This window comes from Oncorhynchus gorbuscha, linkage group LG12, assembly GCF_021184085.1.
Source record: "Oncorhynchus gorbuscha isolate QuinsamMale2020 ecotype Even-year linkage group LG12, OgorEven_v1.0, whole genome shotgun sequence".
NCBI lineage: Eukaryota > Metazoa > Chordata > Actinopteri > Salmoniformes > Salmonidae > Oncorhynchus > Oncorhynchus gorbuscha.
This window is the reverse complement of record NC_060184.1, coordinates 73361477-73378402: the sequence shown is the minus strand read 5'-3', so window position 1 is coordinate 73378402 and position 16926 is coordinate 73361477. Positions and strand designations below refer to the sequence as shown.

At 42.5% G+C, this 16926-nt stretch overlaps 1 protein-coding gene across 1 annotated transcript in view; it reads right to left on the bottom strand.

Annotated features, from left to right (window-relative positions):
- The window catches only part of LOC123990421 (laminin subunit alpha-1-like), a 91934-nt gene that overhangs the window by 57330 nt on the left and 17678 nt on the right, over positions 1-16926 (bottom strand). The window contains exons 4-9 of the mRNA XM_046290969.1: positions 12689-12931; positions 11792-11971; positions 11360-11449; positions 6926-7043; positions 6240-6418; positions 5597-5702 (exon numbers count right to left, since the gene is read on the bottom strand). Coding sequence (XP_046146925.1) covers positions 5597-5702; positions 6240-6418; positions 6926-7043; positions 11360-11449; positions 11792-11971; positions 12689-12931 — 916 coding nt within the window. The remainder of the gene's footprint in view (positions 1-5596; positions 5703-6239; positions 6419-6925; positions 7044-11359; positions 11450-11791; positions 11972-12688; positions 12932-16926) is intronic.

Sequence of the window (16926 nt, the reverse complement as noted above, 5' to 3'; positions counted from 1 at the left end):
AGAATAGTATAGCCTATAGAATAGTATAGCCTATATATAGTAAAGCCTATATAATAGTATAGCCTATAGAATAGTATAGCATATAGAATAGTATAGCCTATAGAATAGTATAGTATATAAAATAGTATAGCCAAAAGAATAGTATAGCCTATAGTATAGTATAGCCTATAGAATAGTATAGTATATATAAAATAGTATAGCCTATAGAATAGTATAGTATATAAAATAGTATAGCCAAAAGAATAGTATAGCCTATAGTATAGTATAGCCTATAGAATAGTATAGTATATATAAAATAGTATAGCCTATAGAATAGTATAGCATATAGAATAGTATAGCCTATATAATAGTATAGCATATAGAATAGTATAGCCTATAGTATAGTATAGCCTATAGAATAGTATAGCCTATATAATAGTATAGCCTATAGAATAGTATATAAAATAGTATAGCCTATAAATAGTATAGCCAAAAAATAGTATAGCCTATATAATAGTATAGCATATAGAATAGTATAGCCTATATAATAGTATAGCATATAGAATAGTATAGCCTATAGAATAGTATAGTATATAAAATAGTATAGCCAAAAGAATAGTATAGCCTATAAAATAGTATAGCATATAGAATAGTATAGCCTATATAAAATAGTATAGCCTATATAAAATAGTATAGTATATAAAATAGTATATATAAAATAGTATAGCCTAAAGAATAGTATAACCTATATAATAGTATAGCCTATATAATAGTATAGCATATAGAATAGTATAGCTTATAGAATAGTATAGCCTATATAATAGTATAGCCTATAGAATAGTATAGTATATAAAATAGTATAGCCTATATAAAAGTATAGTATATAAAATAGTATAGCCAAAAGAATAGTATAACCTATATAATAGTATAGCCTATATAATAGTATAGCATATAGAATAGTATAGCCTATAGAATAGTTTAGCCTATAGAATAGTATAGCCTATATAATAGTATAGCATATAGAATAGCATATAGAATAGTATAGCCTATAGAATAGTATAGCATATAGAATAGTTTAGCCCATAGAATAGTATAGTATAGTCTGGACCCTCTCTTTCTAAAATTATCCGCCGCCATTCTTGCAACCCCTATCGATCCTCGAATTCGGCGATGTCATTTACAAAATAGCCTCCAACACTCTACTCAGCAAACTGGATGCAGTCTATCACATATACCACCCAACACGGCAACATGTATGCTCTCGTCGGCTGGCCCTCACTACATATTCGTCGCCAGACCCACTGGCTCCAGGTCATCTATAAGTCAATGCTAGGTAAAGCTCCACCTTATCTCAGCTCACTGGTCACGATAACAACACCCACCCGTAGCACGCACTCCAGCAGGGATATCTCACTGGTCATCCCCAAAGCCAACACCTCCTTTGGCCGCCTTTCCTTCCAGTTCTCTGCTGCCAATGACTGGAACGAATTGCAAAAACCGCTGAAGTTGGAGACTCTTATCTCCCTTGCTAACTTTAAACATCAACTATCTGAGCAGCTAACCGATCGCTGCAGCTGTACACAGCCCATCTGTAAATAGCCCATCCAATCTACCTACCTCATCCCTATATTGTTTTTATTTACTTTTTTGCTCTTTTGCACACCAGTATTTCTACTTGCACATCATCATCTGCACATCTATCATTCCAGTGTTAATTTGCTAAATTATAATTGCTTTGCTACTATGGCCTATTTATTGCCTTTACATCCTCACGCCATTTGCACACACTGTATAGTATAGCCAATAGAATAGTATAGCCTATATAATAGCCTACAGCAGAGCCTATAGTAAAGTATAGCCTATAGAATAGCCTATAGTATAGTACATCCTACAGTATAGTATAGCCTATAGTATAGTATAGCCTATAGTAATGTATAGCCTATAGTATAGCCTATAGTATAGTACATCCTACAGTATAGTAAAGCCTATAGTAATGTATAGCCTATAGTATAGCATAACCTATATGAATGTACAGCTATAGTATAGCATAACCTATATGAATGTACAGCCTATAGTATAGCATAGCCTATAGTATAGCCTATATAATAGAATAGCCTATAGCCTATAGTATAGCCTTCATAATAGTATAGTCTATACTGTAGTATAGCCTACAGAATAGCCTATATAATAGTATTGTCTATAGCCTATGGTATAGTATCGCCAATAGTATAAACTTGTATAGTAGTATTTTTGTTTGTTTGTATTTACTTTACTGGATTAAAGACTCTGTTTTCGCCAAGTCGCTATTAATAGTATAGGTCCTCTTTATACCTGAATAGATAACAAGAATAGTATAGTATAGTGTATAGCCTATAGAATAGTATATCATATAGTATAGTATAGATTAGCCCACAGAATAGCCTATAGTATAGCCTATAGTATAGTCTATAGAATAGTATAGAGTATGGTATAGTATAACCTACAGTATAATATAGCCTATAGAATAGTATAACCTATAGAATAGTATAGCCTATAGTATAGTCTCTAGTATAGAATAGCCTATAGTATAGTATAGCCTATAGTATAAAATAGTCTATAGCATAGTATAGTCTATAGTATAGTATAGTCTATAGCATAGTATAGTCTATAGTATAGTATAGCCTATATTATAGTGTCTAGTATAGAATAGCCTATAGTATAGTATAGCCTATAGTATAAAATAGTCTATAGTATAGTATAGTCTATAGTATAGTATAGTCTATAGCATAGTATAGTCTATAGTATAGTATAATATAGCCTATAGTATAGTATAGTCTATAGTATAGTATAGTCTATAGTATAGTGTAGTCTATAGCATAGCATAGTCTATAGTATAGTATAATATAGCCTATATGATAGTATAGTCTATAGTATAGTGTAGTCTATAGCATAGTATAGTCTGTAGTATAGTATAATATAGTCTATACTATAGTATAGTCTATAGTATAGTATAATATAGCCTATAGCATAGTATAGTCTATAGTATAGTGTAGTCTATAGCATAGTATAGTCTATAGTATAGTATAATATAGCCTATAGTATAGTCTATAGTATAGTCTATAGTATAGTGTAGTCTATAGCATAGCATAGTCTATAGTATAGTATAATATAGCCTATAGCATAGTATAGTCTATAGTATAGTGTAGTCTATAGCATAGTATAGTCTATAGTATAGTATAATATAGCCTATAGTATAGTCTATAGTATAGTCTATAGTATAGTGTAGTCTATAGCATAGCATAGTCTATAGTATAGTATAATATAGCCTATAGCATAGTATAGTCTATAGTATAGTGTAGTCTATAGCATAGTATAGTCTGTAGTATAGTATAATATAGTCTATAGTATAGTCTATAGTATAGTATAATATAGCCTATAGCACAGTATAGTCTATAGTATAGTATAGTCTATAGCATAGTATAGTCTATAGTATAGTATAATATAGCCTATAGTATAGTATAGTCCAGACATAGGTCAAGTATAGTGTAGTCTATAGCATACACAGTCTATAGTATAGTATAATATAGGCTTTAGTAAGTCTGTAGTATAGTATAACTTGTCCAAATTATAGTAAAAATAGCCTATAGCATTTTTAGTATAGTTTCCCTAGCAATGTCCATAGTTTCCTATAATAGATGGCATAGCATAGTCTAAAACACATTGACCTATAGTATATAGTTGTTGAGTATAGCGCGTATTTCTATTTATTTCACTTTAATTTTCACTATAGCATAGTATTCACGTCACCATTAATGTCTTTAGTATTAAATGCTTTAGTATAGTCCGGCCCAAACACTCCCTAGTAATGCTCTATGGCCCGGCCCGTCCCCTCTGTCAAATTTTAGAACCCATTGTGTAGTCTATAGCATAGTATAGTCAAAATAATATAGTTTGCCCACCTCTGGTATAGTCTATAGCATAGCATAGTCTATAGTATAGTATAATATAGCCTATAGTATAGTATAGTCTAGGGTCTTACAGGACATGCGCTACATTGCTCTATAGTGTAATTTCAGTATGTATTGTTTTGCCATTATGTCCAAAACTTAGATGGAGAATTTGTGATACGTTACTGTCAGCTAAATATAATATACTCTGAATTACTGTACATGTAGTGTCTCTAGTCTTGAATATCACAAAAATAAAAGTGTCCTTATCACCCATCTCCCATAATGATTTTGGTAGATATTCAGACCTATACTGAACTACGCAGGTATGTTTTTAACACAAGCTGAAAACAAACATTATTGGGGTTAAAATCAAATGTTATTGGTGGCGTTAACAGATGTATTTATTTGACCTTTATTTAATGAGGCAAGTCAGTTAAGAATAAATTCTTATTTTCAATGACAGCCTAGGAACAGTGGGTTAACTGCCTGTTCAGGGGCAGAACGACAGATTTGTACCTTGTCAGCTCAGGGGTTTGAACTTGCAACCTTCCGGTTGCTAGTCCAACGCTCTAACCACTAGGCTACCCTGCCGCCTCTACACTCTAACCACTAGGCTACGCTGCCGCCTCTACACTCTAACCACTAGGCTACGCTGCCGCCTCTACACTCTAACCACTAGGCTACGCTGCCGCCTCTACACTCTAACCACTAGGCTACGCTGCCGCCTCGACACTCTAACCACTAGGCTACGCTGCCCCCTCTACACTCTAACCACTAGGCTACCCTGCCGCCTCTACACTATAACCACTAGGCTACCCTGCCGCCTCTACACTCTAACCACTAGGCTACGCTGCCGCCTCTACACTCTAACCACTAGACTACGCTGCCGCCTCTACACTCTAACCACTAGGCTACGCTGCCGCCTCGACACTCTAACCACTAGGCTACGCTGCCGCCTCGACACTCTAACCACTAGGCTACGCTGCCGCCTCTACACTCTAACCACTAGGCTACGCTGCCGCCTCTACACTCTAACCACTAGGCTACGCTGCCGCCTCTACACTCTAACCACTAGGCTACGCTGCCGCCTCGACACTCTAACCACTAGGCTACGCTGCCGCCTCTACACTCTAACCACTAGGCTACGCTGCCGCCTCTACACTCTAACCACTAGGCTACGCTGCCGCCTCTACACTCTAACCACTAGGCTACGCTGCCGCCTCGACACTCTAACCACTAGGCTACGCTGCCGCCTCGACACTCTAACCACTAGGCTACGCTGCCGCCTCTACACTCTAACCACTAGGCTACGCTGCCGCCTCTACACTCTAACCACTAGGCTACGCTGCCGCCTCTACACTCTAACCACTAGGCTACGCTGCCGCCTCTCTAACCACTCTAACCACTAGGCTACGCTGCCGCCTCGACACTCTAACCACTAGGCTACGCTGCCGCCTCACTCTAACCACTCTAACCACCACTAGGCTACGCTGCCGCCTCTACACTCTAACCACTAGGCTACGCTGCCGCCTCTAACCACTCTAACCACTAGGCTACGCTGCCGCCTCTACACTCTAACCACTAGGCTACGCTGCCGCCTCTACACTCTAACCACTAGGCTACGCTGCCGCCTCTACACTCTAACCACTAGGCCATGTTATGGCAGGTAACGAATAGAGTTTTTGTACCATTCTCAGGCTTGGCGTGGTTGTCATCTCTGATACAGGCAGGAGTCAAAGACCCCTTCATGTCACAGCTGCACTCCACACATGGGTTCTCATTGTGCGGAGACACCTACACACATGCAAGGCACACACACACACACACACACACACACACACACACACACACACACACACACACACACACACACACACACACACACACACACACACACACACACACACACACACACACACACACACACACACACACACACACACACACACACACACACACACAGAAGGAAACAAATACACAACTGACCATTCACATTCCACACAAGGCACACACTGCAATTACAAGTTTAATAAATCACCATTGATCCATCCAAGCAAAGGCCATCACATCCAAATAGCTGCATTCTACAGTAATTCTAGTCTATCACTGAGCCACATATCCCAGACTAGGTAGTGTGTGTAATCAGGCACACACAACGATTTTATTAGCCAATCAAAAGACAATGGGCATGTACAAAACAGTGCATAGAAATGCCACTTAGGAAGACCACAGGGTCCTTGGGAAACAGGGAGCATATTGATGGACTGGATTACGGGGAACATAGAGACACATAGAGGGCATCCAATTACAGGGTCAGTGAGGGGACAGTACCTTGTTGGGTCTGTAGAAGCCATCTGCGCAGGCCTCACAGTTGACACCGGCCGTGTTCTGGGTACAGCTGATACAAACGCCCCCGCCATGGAAGTCACCATGTGAGTTCATGCTCATCTTGCGGTTGGCCACCGTCTGGTTAAAGTAGCAGTCGTTGGCCTTGTCGTGGCAGTTACATTCTAGTGGAGGAGGATCATATACAGGTCAGATAACTTCTAATGCACCTCAATGGGAGAGTAGTTGAAGGGTCGTTTATTATTGAGAATATATGCCAACTTTTCAGTTTTTTATTTTATTCTGCACTCGGAGTAAACACAGTATGTGCTATTTCGTCAAGGTGCTGAAACAACTGAGAGATGATGATTTAAAATACCACATTTTCATAAAAAGCTTGGAAAATCCCTTGGCAAAATCTGCTTAATAGCTATTGATATAAAACTAAATTAGGTAACATCACCATAGGGATAGGAAACAAAAACTCTGTCTTGTGTGTCAATGAATGGGTGAGACATGCGAGTGGATTTCACTTGAAAGCGTTAAGAAGTTATTTCATCTGATCTGGAACACTTTAAATCAAGTCTAAATCCAGCACGTCATTTTCATTGTCTTTGTTTACTGAGTGACAACTGGCAAACGTTGACAGTATGATATTTTATTTAGGCCCATAAAGACCAAGTTCTGCTTACTCTCGCAGGTGTTGCCATCGGAGAGGGTTCCCGGTTGCCACGGTTCCTGGTGGTAGCCAGGGCAACACTCATTACAGCTCTCCCCACAGGTATTGTGCTCACATACACACTGCAACTTCTGAGGGGACGAAAGAGAGAGAGGAATGGATGAAGAGGAAGCCTCAAGAACCAACTGATTCAATGCTTATGCTCTAGTTCTATTGTCAACTGGGACACACACACACACACACACACAAAACACAACCACACACACAACCACACACAAAACCACATACACAACCACACACAACCACACACACAACCTCACAGACAAATGGTTTCCTCATTTTTGCTTGTCAGACAAACAACTGGTCCCATATGAGGTGTGAAGTAACACTTGTGTGTTGTATGCACGTCATGTCACGATGTGTGTGTGTTTACCGCTGTGTGAAACGTGAATGCATTTCTAAGTGGCGAGAGTTGAAGGGTCACAGGACTTTTCGGCTACACATAATACTACAACTGTAACGGTCTTCGTATGAAGGAGAGGACCAAAGCGCAGCGTGTTAAGTGTTCATCTTGATTTTTAATACGAATAGTGAACACTGAAACAAAAACAATAAAACGACAAACGAACAGTCCTGAACGGTGAAATAAAACACAGAACAGAAAATAAACACCCACGAAACACAAGTGGGAAAAGGCTACCTAAGTATGATTCTCAATCAGAGGCAACTAACGACACCTGCCTCTGATTGAGAACCATACCAGGCCAAACGCATAGACAACCCACACAAATCACGCCCTGACCATACTAAAACAAAGACATAAATAAAAGAACTAAGGTCAGAACGTGACAGTACCCCCCCCCCAAAGGTGCGGCCTCAAAACCTAAACCTATAGGGGAGGGTCTGGGTGGGTTTCTGTCCGCGGTGGCGGCTCTGGCGCTGGACGTGGACCCCACTCCACCATAGTCCTTCTCCGCCTCTTTACCCGCCTCCGGCCTCTCTAACGGGTCCGGAATGTACGGGAGACTCTGGCAGCTCCTGGCTGACTGACGGCTCTGGCAGCTCCTGGCTGACGGGCGGCTCTGGCAGCTCCTGGACAGACGGGCGACTCTGGCAGCTCAGGACAGACGGGCGGCTCTGGCAGCTCAGGACAGACGGGAGACTCTGGCAGCTCAGGACAGACGGGAGACTCTGGCAGCCCAGGACAGACGGGAGACTCTGGCAGCCCAGGACAGACGGGAGACTCTGGCAGCCCAGGACAGACGGGAGACTCTGGCAGCCCAGGACAGACGGGAGACTCTGGCAGCTCAGGACAGACGGGAGACTCTGGCAGCTCAGGACAGACGGGAGACTCTGGCAGCTCAGGACAGACGGGAGACTCTGGCAGCCCAGGACAGACTGGAGACTCTGGCAGCTCAGGACAGACGGGAGACTCTGGCAGCTCAGGACAGACGGGAGACTCTGGCAGCTCAGGACAGACGGGAGACTCTGGCAGCTCAGGACAGACGGGAGACTCTGGCAGCTCAGGACAGACGGGAGACTCTGGCAGCTCAGGACAGACGGGAGACTCTGGCCGCTCAGGACAGATGGGAGCACCTGTAGGGAGGATACAGAGTACAGCCTGGTGCGGGGGGCTGCCACCGGAGGGCTGGTGCGTGGAGGTGGCACTGGATAGACCGGACCGTGAAGGCGCACTGGAGTTCTCGAGCACCGAGCCTGCCCAACCCTACCTGGGTTGAAAGCTCCCCGTAGCCAGGCCAGTGCAGCGAGGTGGAATAGCCCGCACTGGGCTGTGCTGGCGAACCGGGGACACCATGCGTAGGGCTGGTGCCATGTACCCGAAGAGACACACTGGAGACCAGATGCGCTGAGCCGGCTTCATGGCACCTGGCTCGATGCCCACTCTAGCCCGGCCGATACGAGGCGCTGCTATGTACCGCACCGGGCTATGCCTATATAAATAAAAGAACTAAGGTCAGAACGTGACAACAACGTGAACTTGTCATGTCTCCACGCCCTCTAAGTGTAAACACTGTAAACAGAATTGTAATGTTTTTGAAAGCTAAAATTTACAGACATTTTCCTTATATTTTTTAGACTTGTTTTATTTAGTTTGTACTTGAAATTGTAGTAATAGCTTGTTACATTCTGAAATTGTCGCCGTAGCTTTAAAACATCAACTGTGTATAAATCTCAGGTCCAGGCAAGAAGCAACTCCCCAGGGTATTATCAATGTGGCAATTTTCTTTTACCTCAAATAGGCATAATGACTTCCAAGACATTGATAAAATGAAGCCTGGTTTGTTCTTTAACGTAACTTAAGCACTAAGCACTCCGATCTATACTGAACAAAGATAAACGCAACATGCAACAATTTAAAATATTTTACGCAGTTACAGTTCTTATGAGGAAATCAGTCAATGTAAATAAATTACTTAGGCCCTAATCTAGGGATTTCACATGACTGGGAATACAGACATGCATTTATTGGTCACAGACACCTGGGCCTCACAATGGGCCTCAGGAGCTCGTCACGGTATTTTTGTGCATTCAAATTGCCATCGATAAAAAGCATTTGTGTTCGTTGTCGTTGCTTATGCCTGCCCATACCAATACCTCACCGCCATCATGGGGCGCTCTGTTCACAAAGTTGACATCAGCAAACCACTCTCCCTCACGACGGCATACACATTGCCAAATTCTCAAAAATGACGTTATTGTAGAGAAATTAACATAACATTTTCTGGCAACAGCTCTGGTGGACATTCCTACAGTCAGCATGCCAAGTGCACACTCCCTCAAAACTTGAGATATCTGTTGCATTGTGTTGTGTGACAAAACAGCACATTTTAGAGTGGCCTCTTATTGTCCCCAGCACAAGGTCCACCTGTGTAATGATCATGGTGTTTAATCAGCTTCTTGATATGCCACACTTGTCAGGTGGATGGATTATTTTGGCTCACTAACAGGGAAGTAAACAAATTTGTGCACAATATATGAGAGAAACATGCTTTTTGTGCATCTGAAACATTTCTGGGATCTTTTATTTTTAAATACATTTATTTAACACTTTAGATGTGATGTTTCTATTTTTGTACAGTGTAGCTATGGTTCAGCTAAATGTCAACATTCAGCTAACAGCCACCACGTTGATGTGAGAAGGATGAAGAAATTATGTTTTTTAGCTAGCTAGCTTGCTAGCTAAAGTTTCCTAGCTGTGTAGCCTAGCTACATTACAATTAAGCAATCATTTATTTTTTATTTAACCTATATTTAACTAGGCAAGTAAGTAAGGCAGGGGGTGAGGTATATGGCCAATATATCACGGCTAAGGGCTTTTCTTACGCACAACGCAACGAGGAGTGCCTGGATACAGCCCTTAGCCGTGGTATATTGGCCATATACCACAAACCCCAGAGGTGCATTATTGCTAATATAAACTGGTTACCAACGTAATTAGAGCAGTAAAAATAAATGTTTTGTCATACCCGTGGTATACGGTTTGATATACCACGGCTGTCAGCCAATCAGAATTCAGGGCTCGAACCACCCAGTTTATAATATGAATGACACTATCTTGTAATGTTACAATACTTTTATATTCGTATGGGAGGGGTCAATTATTGATATGCTAATGTTACTTGATCATGAAGCATGTTGTTAGTTAGCTAGCTATGTGTATTGACAGCTCATTTAATGTGTACGGCAAGAAAATAAACCCTTTAATTGTGAATTGTTGGATTATTTAAGTGTAATGTGGCTTGGTTGCATTATTAAATAGTGTAATATGTTACAGAGCAAAAGTTGCTCAGATTGTTAAATAGTTTGTGCTTACTGGCTATTAGCTACTGTGATATTTATGGTCAAATTGAGCTGCGCACGCACCAAGAATATTGTTTGGCAATGCAAGGTGAGGTAAGGATGTAATGTGAATTGAAGAGTAGAAGTATCTTTCGGCATTCCACTCGTCACACTCTCCTTCCATCTCTTGTAGTGGGAAAAGGGCCTTAGTACTTACTTTCTCATCCTCGCGTTAACTTAACATTCGCCCTTAATGAGGAAGGCAACCAATTCAACTGAGCAAATGTTGGACCGTACCATTCCTCCAGGGACCATAGGGGCGAGGGTGCTGGGATTGCTCATTTCACTTTATAAAACAAATTAGTTTGGCAAATATATTTCTAATAAAGAAGTATTACTACCGTGCATTGCATACATTTGATATAAAAGTACTCTTTATATTAAGCGTGTACAGCAATTACAACAGATCAGTAATGAATCAATGTTGACCCCGATAAGAGGAGCTTCATTTAGTCAAAATGTGAATTTTTTTAACACACAATATGTGAAAGGCAGTAAATCAGTTATACACTCTGCATTATGAAACAAAAGCTGAATGACAGCCACCGAGCCTGAATGGGCAAAACTGAATACGGCCTGGTGTTACCTTGGCAACGGGGTCCCAGGGACAGCTCTGGGCGTGTCCGTAACAGATGCACATCCCACCCACTGAAATGTCTTTGATTGAATAGTAGTACTGCAAGGAGACACAAACATACAACGCCAATCAAGTTAGAAAGACATGACTTCAACGGAATACAAAGCCAATCAAGTTACAACATTCAAATCAGCCAGGAGAAATGACAAATGACGTATCAACTAATATTTCAGACGTTCAGCTGCAAATAGCATTTTTGATAAAACCAACCATAAATATGCTAAATGTACCTTTTGACAAAGTTATTCAAGGCAACACTCCAACCACATATTTTGAATGAATGACCCATTTGGTTAAACACACCGTTTAACTTAAACAGAAAACAGAACAGTCAGTGAGTGCTAGGAGCAGTGCTTTAACATAAAAGTGTATTACTCGTACCCGTCTGGTGACGATGGGGTCCACCTCCTTGGGGTCGCGGTAGCTCAGGGTCATGAGGTCGGCATTGAGCGTGCGGATTCTCTGCAGACGCAGGCGGATGTAGCGGGCTGAGGTGAAGTCCAGCAACTCTGAGGTCAGTTGGTCAGCACTGGGCCGCCCATTGATCAAAGACGTGTGGATCTGAACAGGGGATCGACAATGATGTCAAAGGACCATCATGACCAAATATAGATGAATACATCAAAGTCATGAGCATGCAGTTGATCATTTTACGTTTACACGTTTTCAAACAAAGACTAGTGACAAAAATGAACAACAGATATCGAGTGTATTACTGCCCTTTCTTTCCTGATATAACGCACAGACTGACTTTTCAGGCAGCTGACATGGGTTAACATAACACAAGGCTAAACAATGTAAGAGAAGATTGATGATCTCACTGTGAGGTTTGGGGTGCATCTCAACACTCTGACGTGGCTTCATCTCCTTGTCTAACCTTCCTTGTTAAACTACTTAGATGCACCGTCAGGGGCTGTGGGTAACTACAGAGTATCCTAACCACAGACGTTCATTACGTCTCTGCCTCGGTTAGAGTGACACTAGCCCAGTAGGCTTTCATTGTCTGGAGGACACTCGAGTCATCCACCGGCAGAACTACAGGTGCCAGAGAATGCCACATAGAGCTCACACCCAATTCTCTACCCAATTCAATGAAAGTTCTGTGATGTTGCTCATCCTGAACAGACCCCTGGTCTGTAAATAAAAGTCGGACCTAGTAAACAGTGGTTTCAAACGCCTGACCCGTGGGCCACCAAAGTGCAGCTAATGAGCCTGATATGGCTGGCGGGCAGGGAGTTTCAGACCACTGTGGTGAAGGTGAAATAAATCGATAGCTACCTCTCCGTGCTCCAGGGGTACGAGCCGCGAGTAGTAAGATGTACAGATAACCTCGTCGTCTCGTTTGTAGGTGGGGGGTCCGAGGCGGGGGGTGATGTTGTAACGGGTCAGACATTCTGTGTCGCTGATGGCGTAGTACTGCCAGGGTGTGTAATCCACACCGTTCATTGAACGCTCCAGCACCCAGTTACCAGGACGAGGAGAGTTGGCTGCCTTGATGATGACGTAGGCCACCTGGAAAATCTGTTGCCACACACAGACAGACACATTTTAATATTTAACTGAAGCAACAATAAAATGTGAGTACAAAGCACACACACACACACACACACAGTTATTCTCCCACCCATAATATGCCTGAATCTCCATTTTGTTGTGCATGACTGAAATCTCAAGCTGTGCAACCTTACATACATACAAGGCTTCATTGATAAGAGCACAAAGAAGTCTTTGACAGACAAGGCACAAAGAGAGCAGCAGGTAATAACCCTAATAACGGTGTCCTGAAACATTTAACCACTCTGGGGTTAAGGGCACCACTGGGGTTAAGGGCACCACTGGGGTTAAGGGCACCACTGGGGTTAAGGGCATCACTGGGGTTAAGGGCATCACTGGGGTTAAGGGCACCACTGGGGTTAAGGGCATCACTGGGGTTAAGGGTACCACGGGGGTTAAGGGCATCACTGGGGTTAAGGGCACCACTGGGGTTAAGGGCACCACTGGGGTTAAGGGCACCACTGGGGTTAAGGGCACCACTGGGGTTAAGGGCATCACTGGGGTTAAGGGCATCACTGGGGTTAAGGGCACCACTGGGGTTAAGGGCATCACTGGGGTTAAGGGTACCACGGGGGTTAAGGGCATCACTGGGGTTAAGGGCACCACTGGGGTTAAGGGCACCACTGGGGTTAAGGGCACCACTGGGGTTAAGGGCACCACTGGGGTTAAGGGCACCACACACTCTCTGCAACCATCGTTCATGTGGAGTGGTCAAAATGTTAATTACCAGTTTGATTGAATTGCAGTCTTAGAGCATCTAGGCTATAACCTTTCAGCATATGACCCGTTATGACCCCTCACACAGTCACATGATCTCTAATGGCTAGTTAGAGCAAAGATGGTGGATAAATGAAGATAGTTTACTCAGGCCGTTTACCATTGTCTGCTTAAGGGGGTGGCTCTCCTATAGTCACCAATGTGATAGAAGGTCTGCTTAATGTAGTTCATTGATTTCCATTGAAACAGAAAACATTAGGGAGTGGGATGTCTTGCTTCCTCTTCTGTCTCTGGTAAGTATGTAGTCTGTTGCTCAGTAATCAGTAAACTCTCCCCTGAACCCCACTGTAATCAAGTTAGGTTTCTCCAGAAATAAATAATTCTAAATAACAAACGGGCTTTATTTACAAATTAGTGAGAATGTCTGTCATGTTTTGTCATTGGTTATCATGTCTTGTCTCTGTGCTTCCCTTCTATTCGTTTCCCTCTGCTGGTCTTATTAGGTTCTTTCCCTCTTTCTATCCCTCTCTTCCCCTCCCTCTCTCTCTCTCTCGCTCTCTCTCCCTATCGTTATGTTCCTGCTCCCAGCTGTTCCTCATTCTCCTTAACTACCTCATTTACTCTTTTCACACCTGTCCCCTATTTTGCCCTCTGATTAGAGCCACTATTTCTCCCTCTGTTTTCCGCTTCTGTCCTTGTCGGATCCTTGTATGATGTTCGCTGTTCTGTGTCCTTGTCTCGCCCTGTCGTGTTTTATCTTCTTCAGATGCTGCGTGTGAGCAGGTGTCTTAGTCTGCTACGGTCGGTGCCTTCCCGAAGCAACCTGCAGTCTATGGTCGAGTCTCCAGTCAGTCCTCGCTACTGACGAGTGGATTTCAGTTTTTCCTGTTTTGTTTTCTCCTTGATATATCCAGGATTATTACTTTTGTCAAATACTGGAATAAAGACTCTGTTTTCGTTAAGTCGCTTTTGGGTCCTCATTCACCAGCATAACAATGTCTCACCCCATGTTCAAGAACTGCCTTTTTCTCGCTCACTCTAGGTTAAATGAAAACGAAATCTCCAAAATATCATTACTTTTTAAACAAAGCGATTATTATTATTATTAATTCATTTAGAATTATATAAAAGCCCCTTAGATATTCATTTAGAATCCTCCAATCCTCTTAATGTAATTATTGGCAGAGTCACGTCATTGAAAAAAATATGTTTAGATATACTGTAGGCCGACCATAGGCGAAATGAATATTGGTTATACTACAATTAGGGTGTGGAAATGTTATGCCCCTTAGATATTAACTTAGAATCCTCTTATGCTATAGAATACTCCTGACCATCACATTGTACAGCGCAATATTTTCCATTCCAGACTAACAGAAACCCTGAGGGTTTTATTTTTCCTTTTTTTCAGAATAGAAACACCATAATATCACATTAGTTAAGTCAAATGTTTTAAAATAAACCCCATGTACTATGTTATTACAAAAAAGGTTTTCAATTTTCTAGTAATGCCGATACGGGAGACTATCAAATGCTTCTCAAAGTTGCCCTCTGGTGGTCCAACTAGCACTAACTTGCATTAACATTAAAAAAATGTCTGCCATAGAATGTGCCGTAGAATGCTGCTGACGTGCTGCTGTATGAGGCAACTTTTAAAGGAGGAACCACTGTACCTCCACTCTCATTCACTGTCTCCTCAACACTCCACTATGGCCTGTACACAGTTACAGGCAGAGGAGGCTACTGAGGGGAGGACAGTTCATAATAATGTCTGGAAATCACATGGTTGATTCCATTCCATATGCTCCATTCCAGCCATTATTATGAACCGTCCTCCCCTCAGCAGCCTCCACTGGTCACAGGCCACTGCTAGACCACTACTGCAATGGAGGTGCAATTTATTGCCTGAAGGGCCTTTCTCATTCTCTCTTTCCCAGTCTCTCTCACACCTCTCTATGACCATCTCAGTGACACCAATAACAGTCTAGCCTGCCCCACACAAACAGAACCTGACCTATCCGTTATCGGCTTCTCCTATTGGCTTGTCAACGCTGCGTCTCCCCAGGGAATAAGTGGAAACTGGACACCTGAGACAGGATGTTCACATCAGCGTGACGCCCCCGCCCCGCCCGCCACACCAACTCCTGCTCTGTTAAACCATCCCTTAAGGTTGTCAGCAGCTGTGTGAGGCCGTAAATCTACCTGCTGGCAAGTCGCCACTGATTTACGGACGATTCATGACTTGTTCGACAGCGAGTGAATGCGAGCGACGTGCCTGTTCAATCAATAGCAGGTATCGTCGGCAAAGCCACATCGAGTCGTTCCAGTCGATCTAAATGTCAATCCCCCTCAGCTGGTTGACTTCCCTCAGTTACGTCTGATCCTTCAATTACAGTCTAGAATTATTCATCTGCATGGGCCTCTGGTAGCTAGACAAGACCCTAAAACATCTTTGGCTAAATGCCTTAGTCAGTATGGGAATGTTTGTTTGTTTCCTTGTCTTTGAAAGACAAGATAGATGGATGGAACAGGGGAAAAGGTTTTCAGGTTATCATTCCTGTTCCAGCTGCAGCTTTCTCTCTCTGGGGCTTCAATCTGTAGATTCCTTTTGTCAGGAAGCATCTTTATTCTCATCTAGGAAACTTGGTCATCTGAGATTTTCTTTGGTTTCTGTCCCAGTCTAATCCAATGGGCCTTTCCTGCTCTTTGTTTATAGGGGGCAAGAGTGGAACGCGAAAGTTATGTGTTTGTGCGTACGTGTGTGTGTCAGTGATCTCCCTCAAAGGAGCTTAGTGTTATCGTGGGGCGAACGGGGCGGACAAACTCTGTGACCGGGCTGGGTTAGTGATTGAAACGCTGCCTAAATCTAGATCCATGTGGACTCCCAAACATTCCAGTCCTGCATGGAGACAGATCTGAACGGTGGTGGACTGGCTGCCTCTGTGCCTCAACTTAACTAATAGCCAATTACTAGAGCACTCAGTTTAGAGGACACACCAGATGTCACTTATTTCAAATGTATAATTATTTCAAGCCGCTACTATCTATGTCAGAAGCTCATTGGTATAGAATAGCAGAGCGTGCAGGCATTTGTAAAACTGACCTGAGTGCCATATTTCAGAAATGTTTTGGACGGGGCTAGATACCGTGATGGCTAGAATACAAAGTGTTCTTCATGACTAGACACTGAGGGCAAAGTTGTTCCCACTGTGTCTCTTAACCGTTCGTTACTAACTAAATCCTAT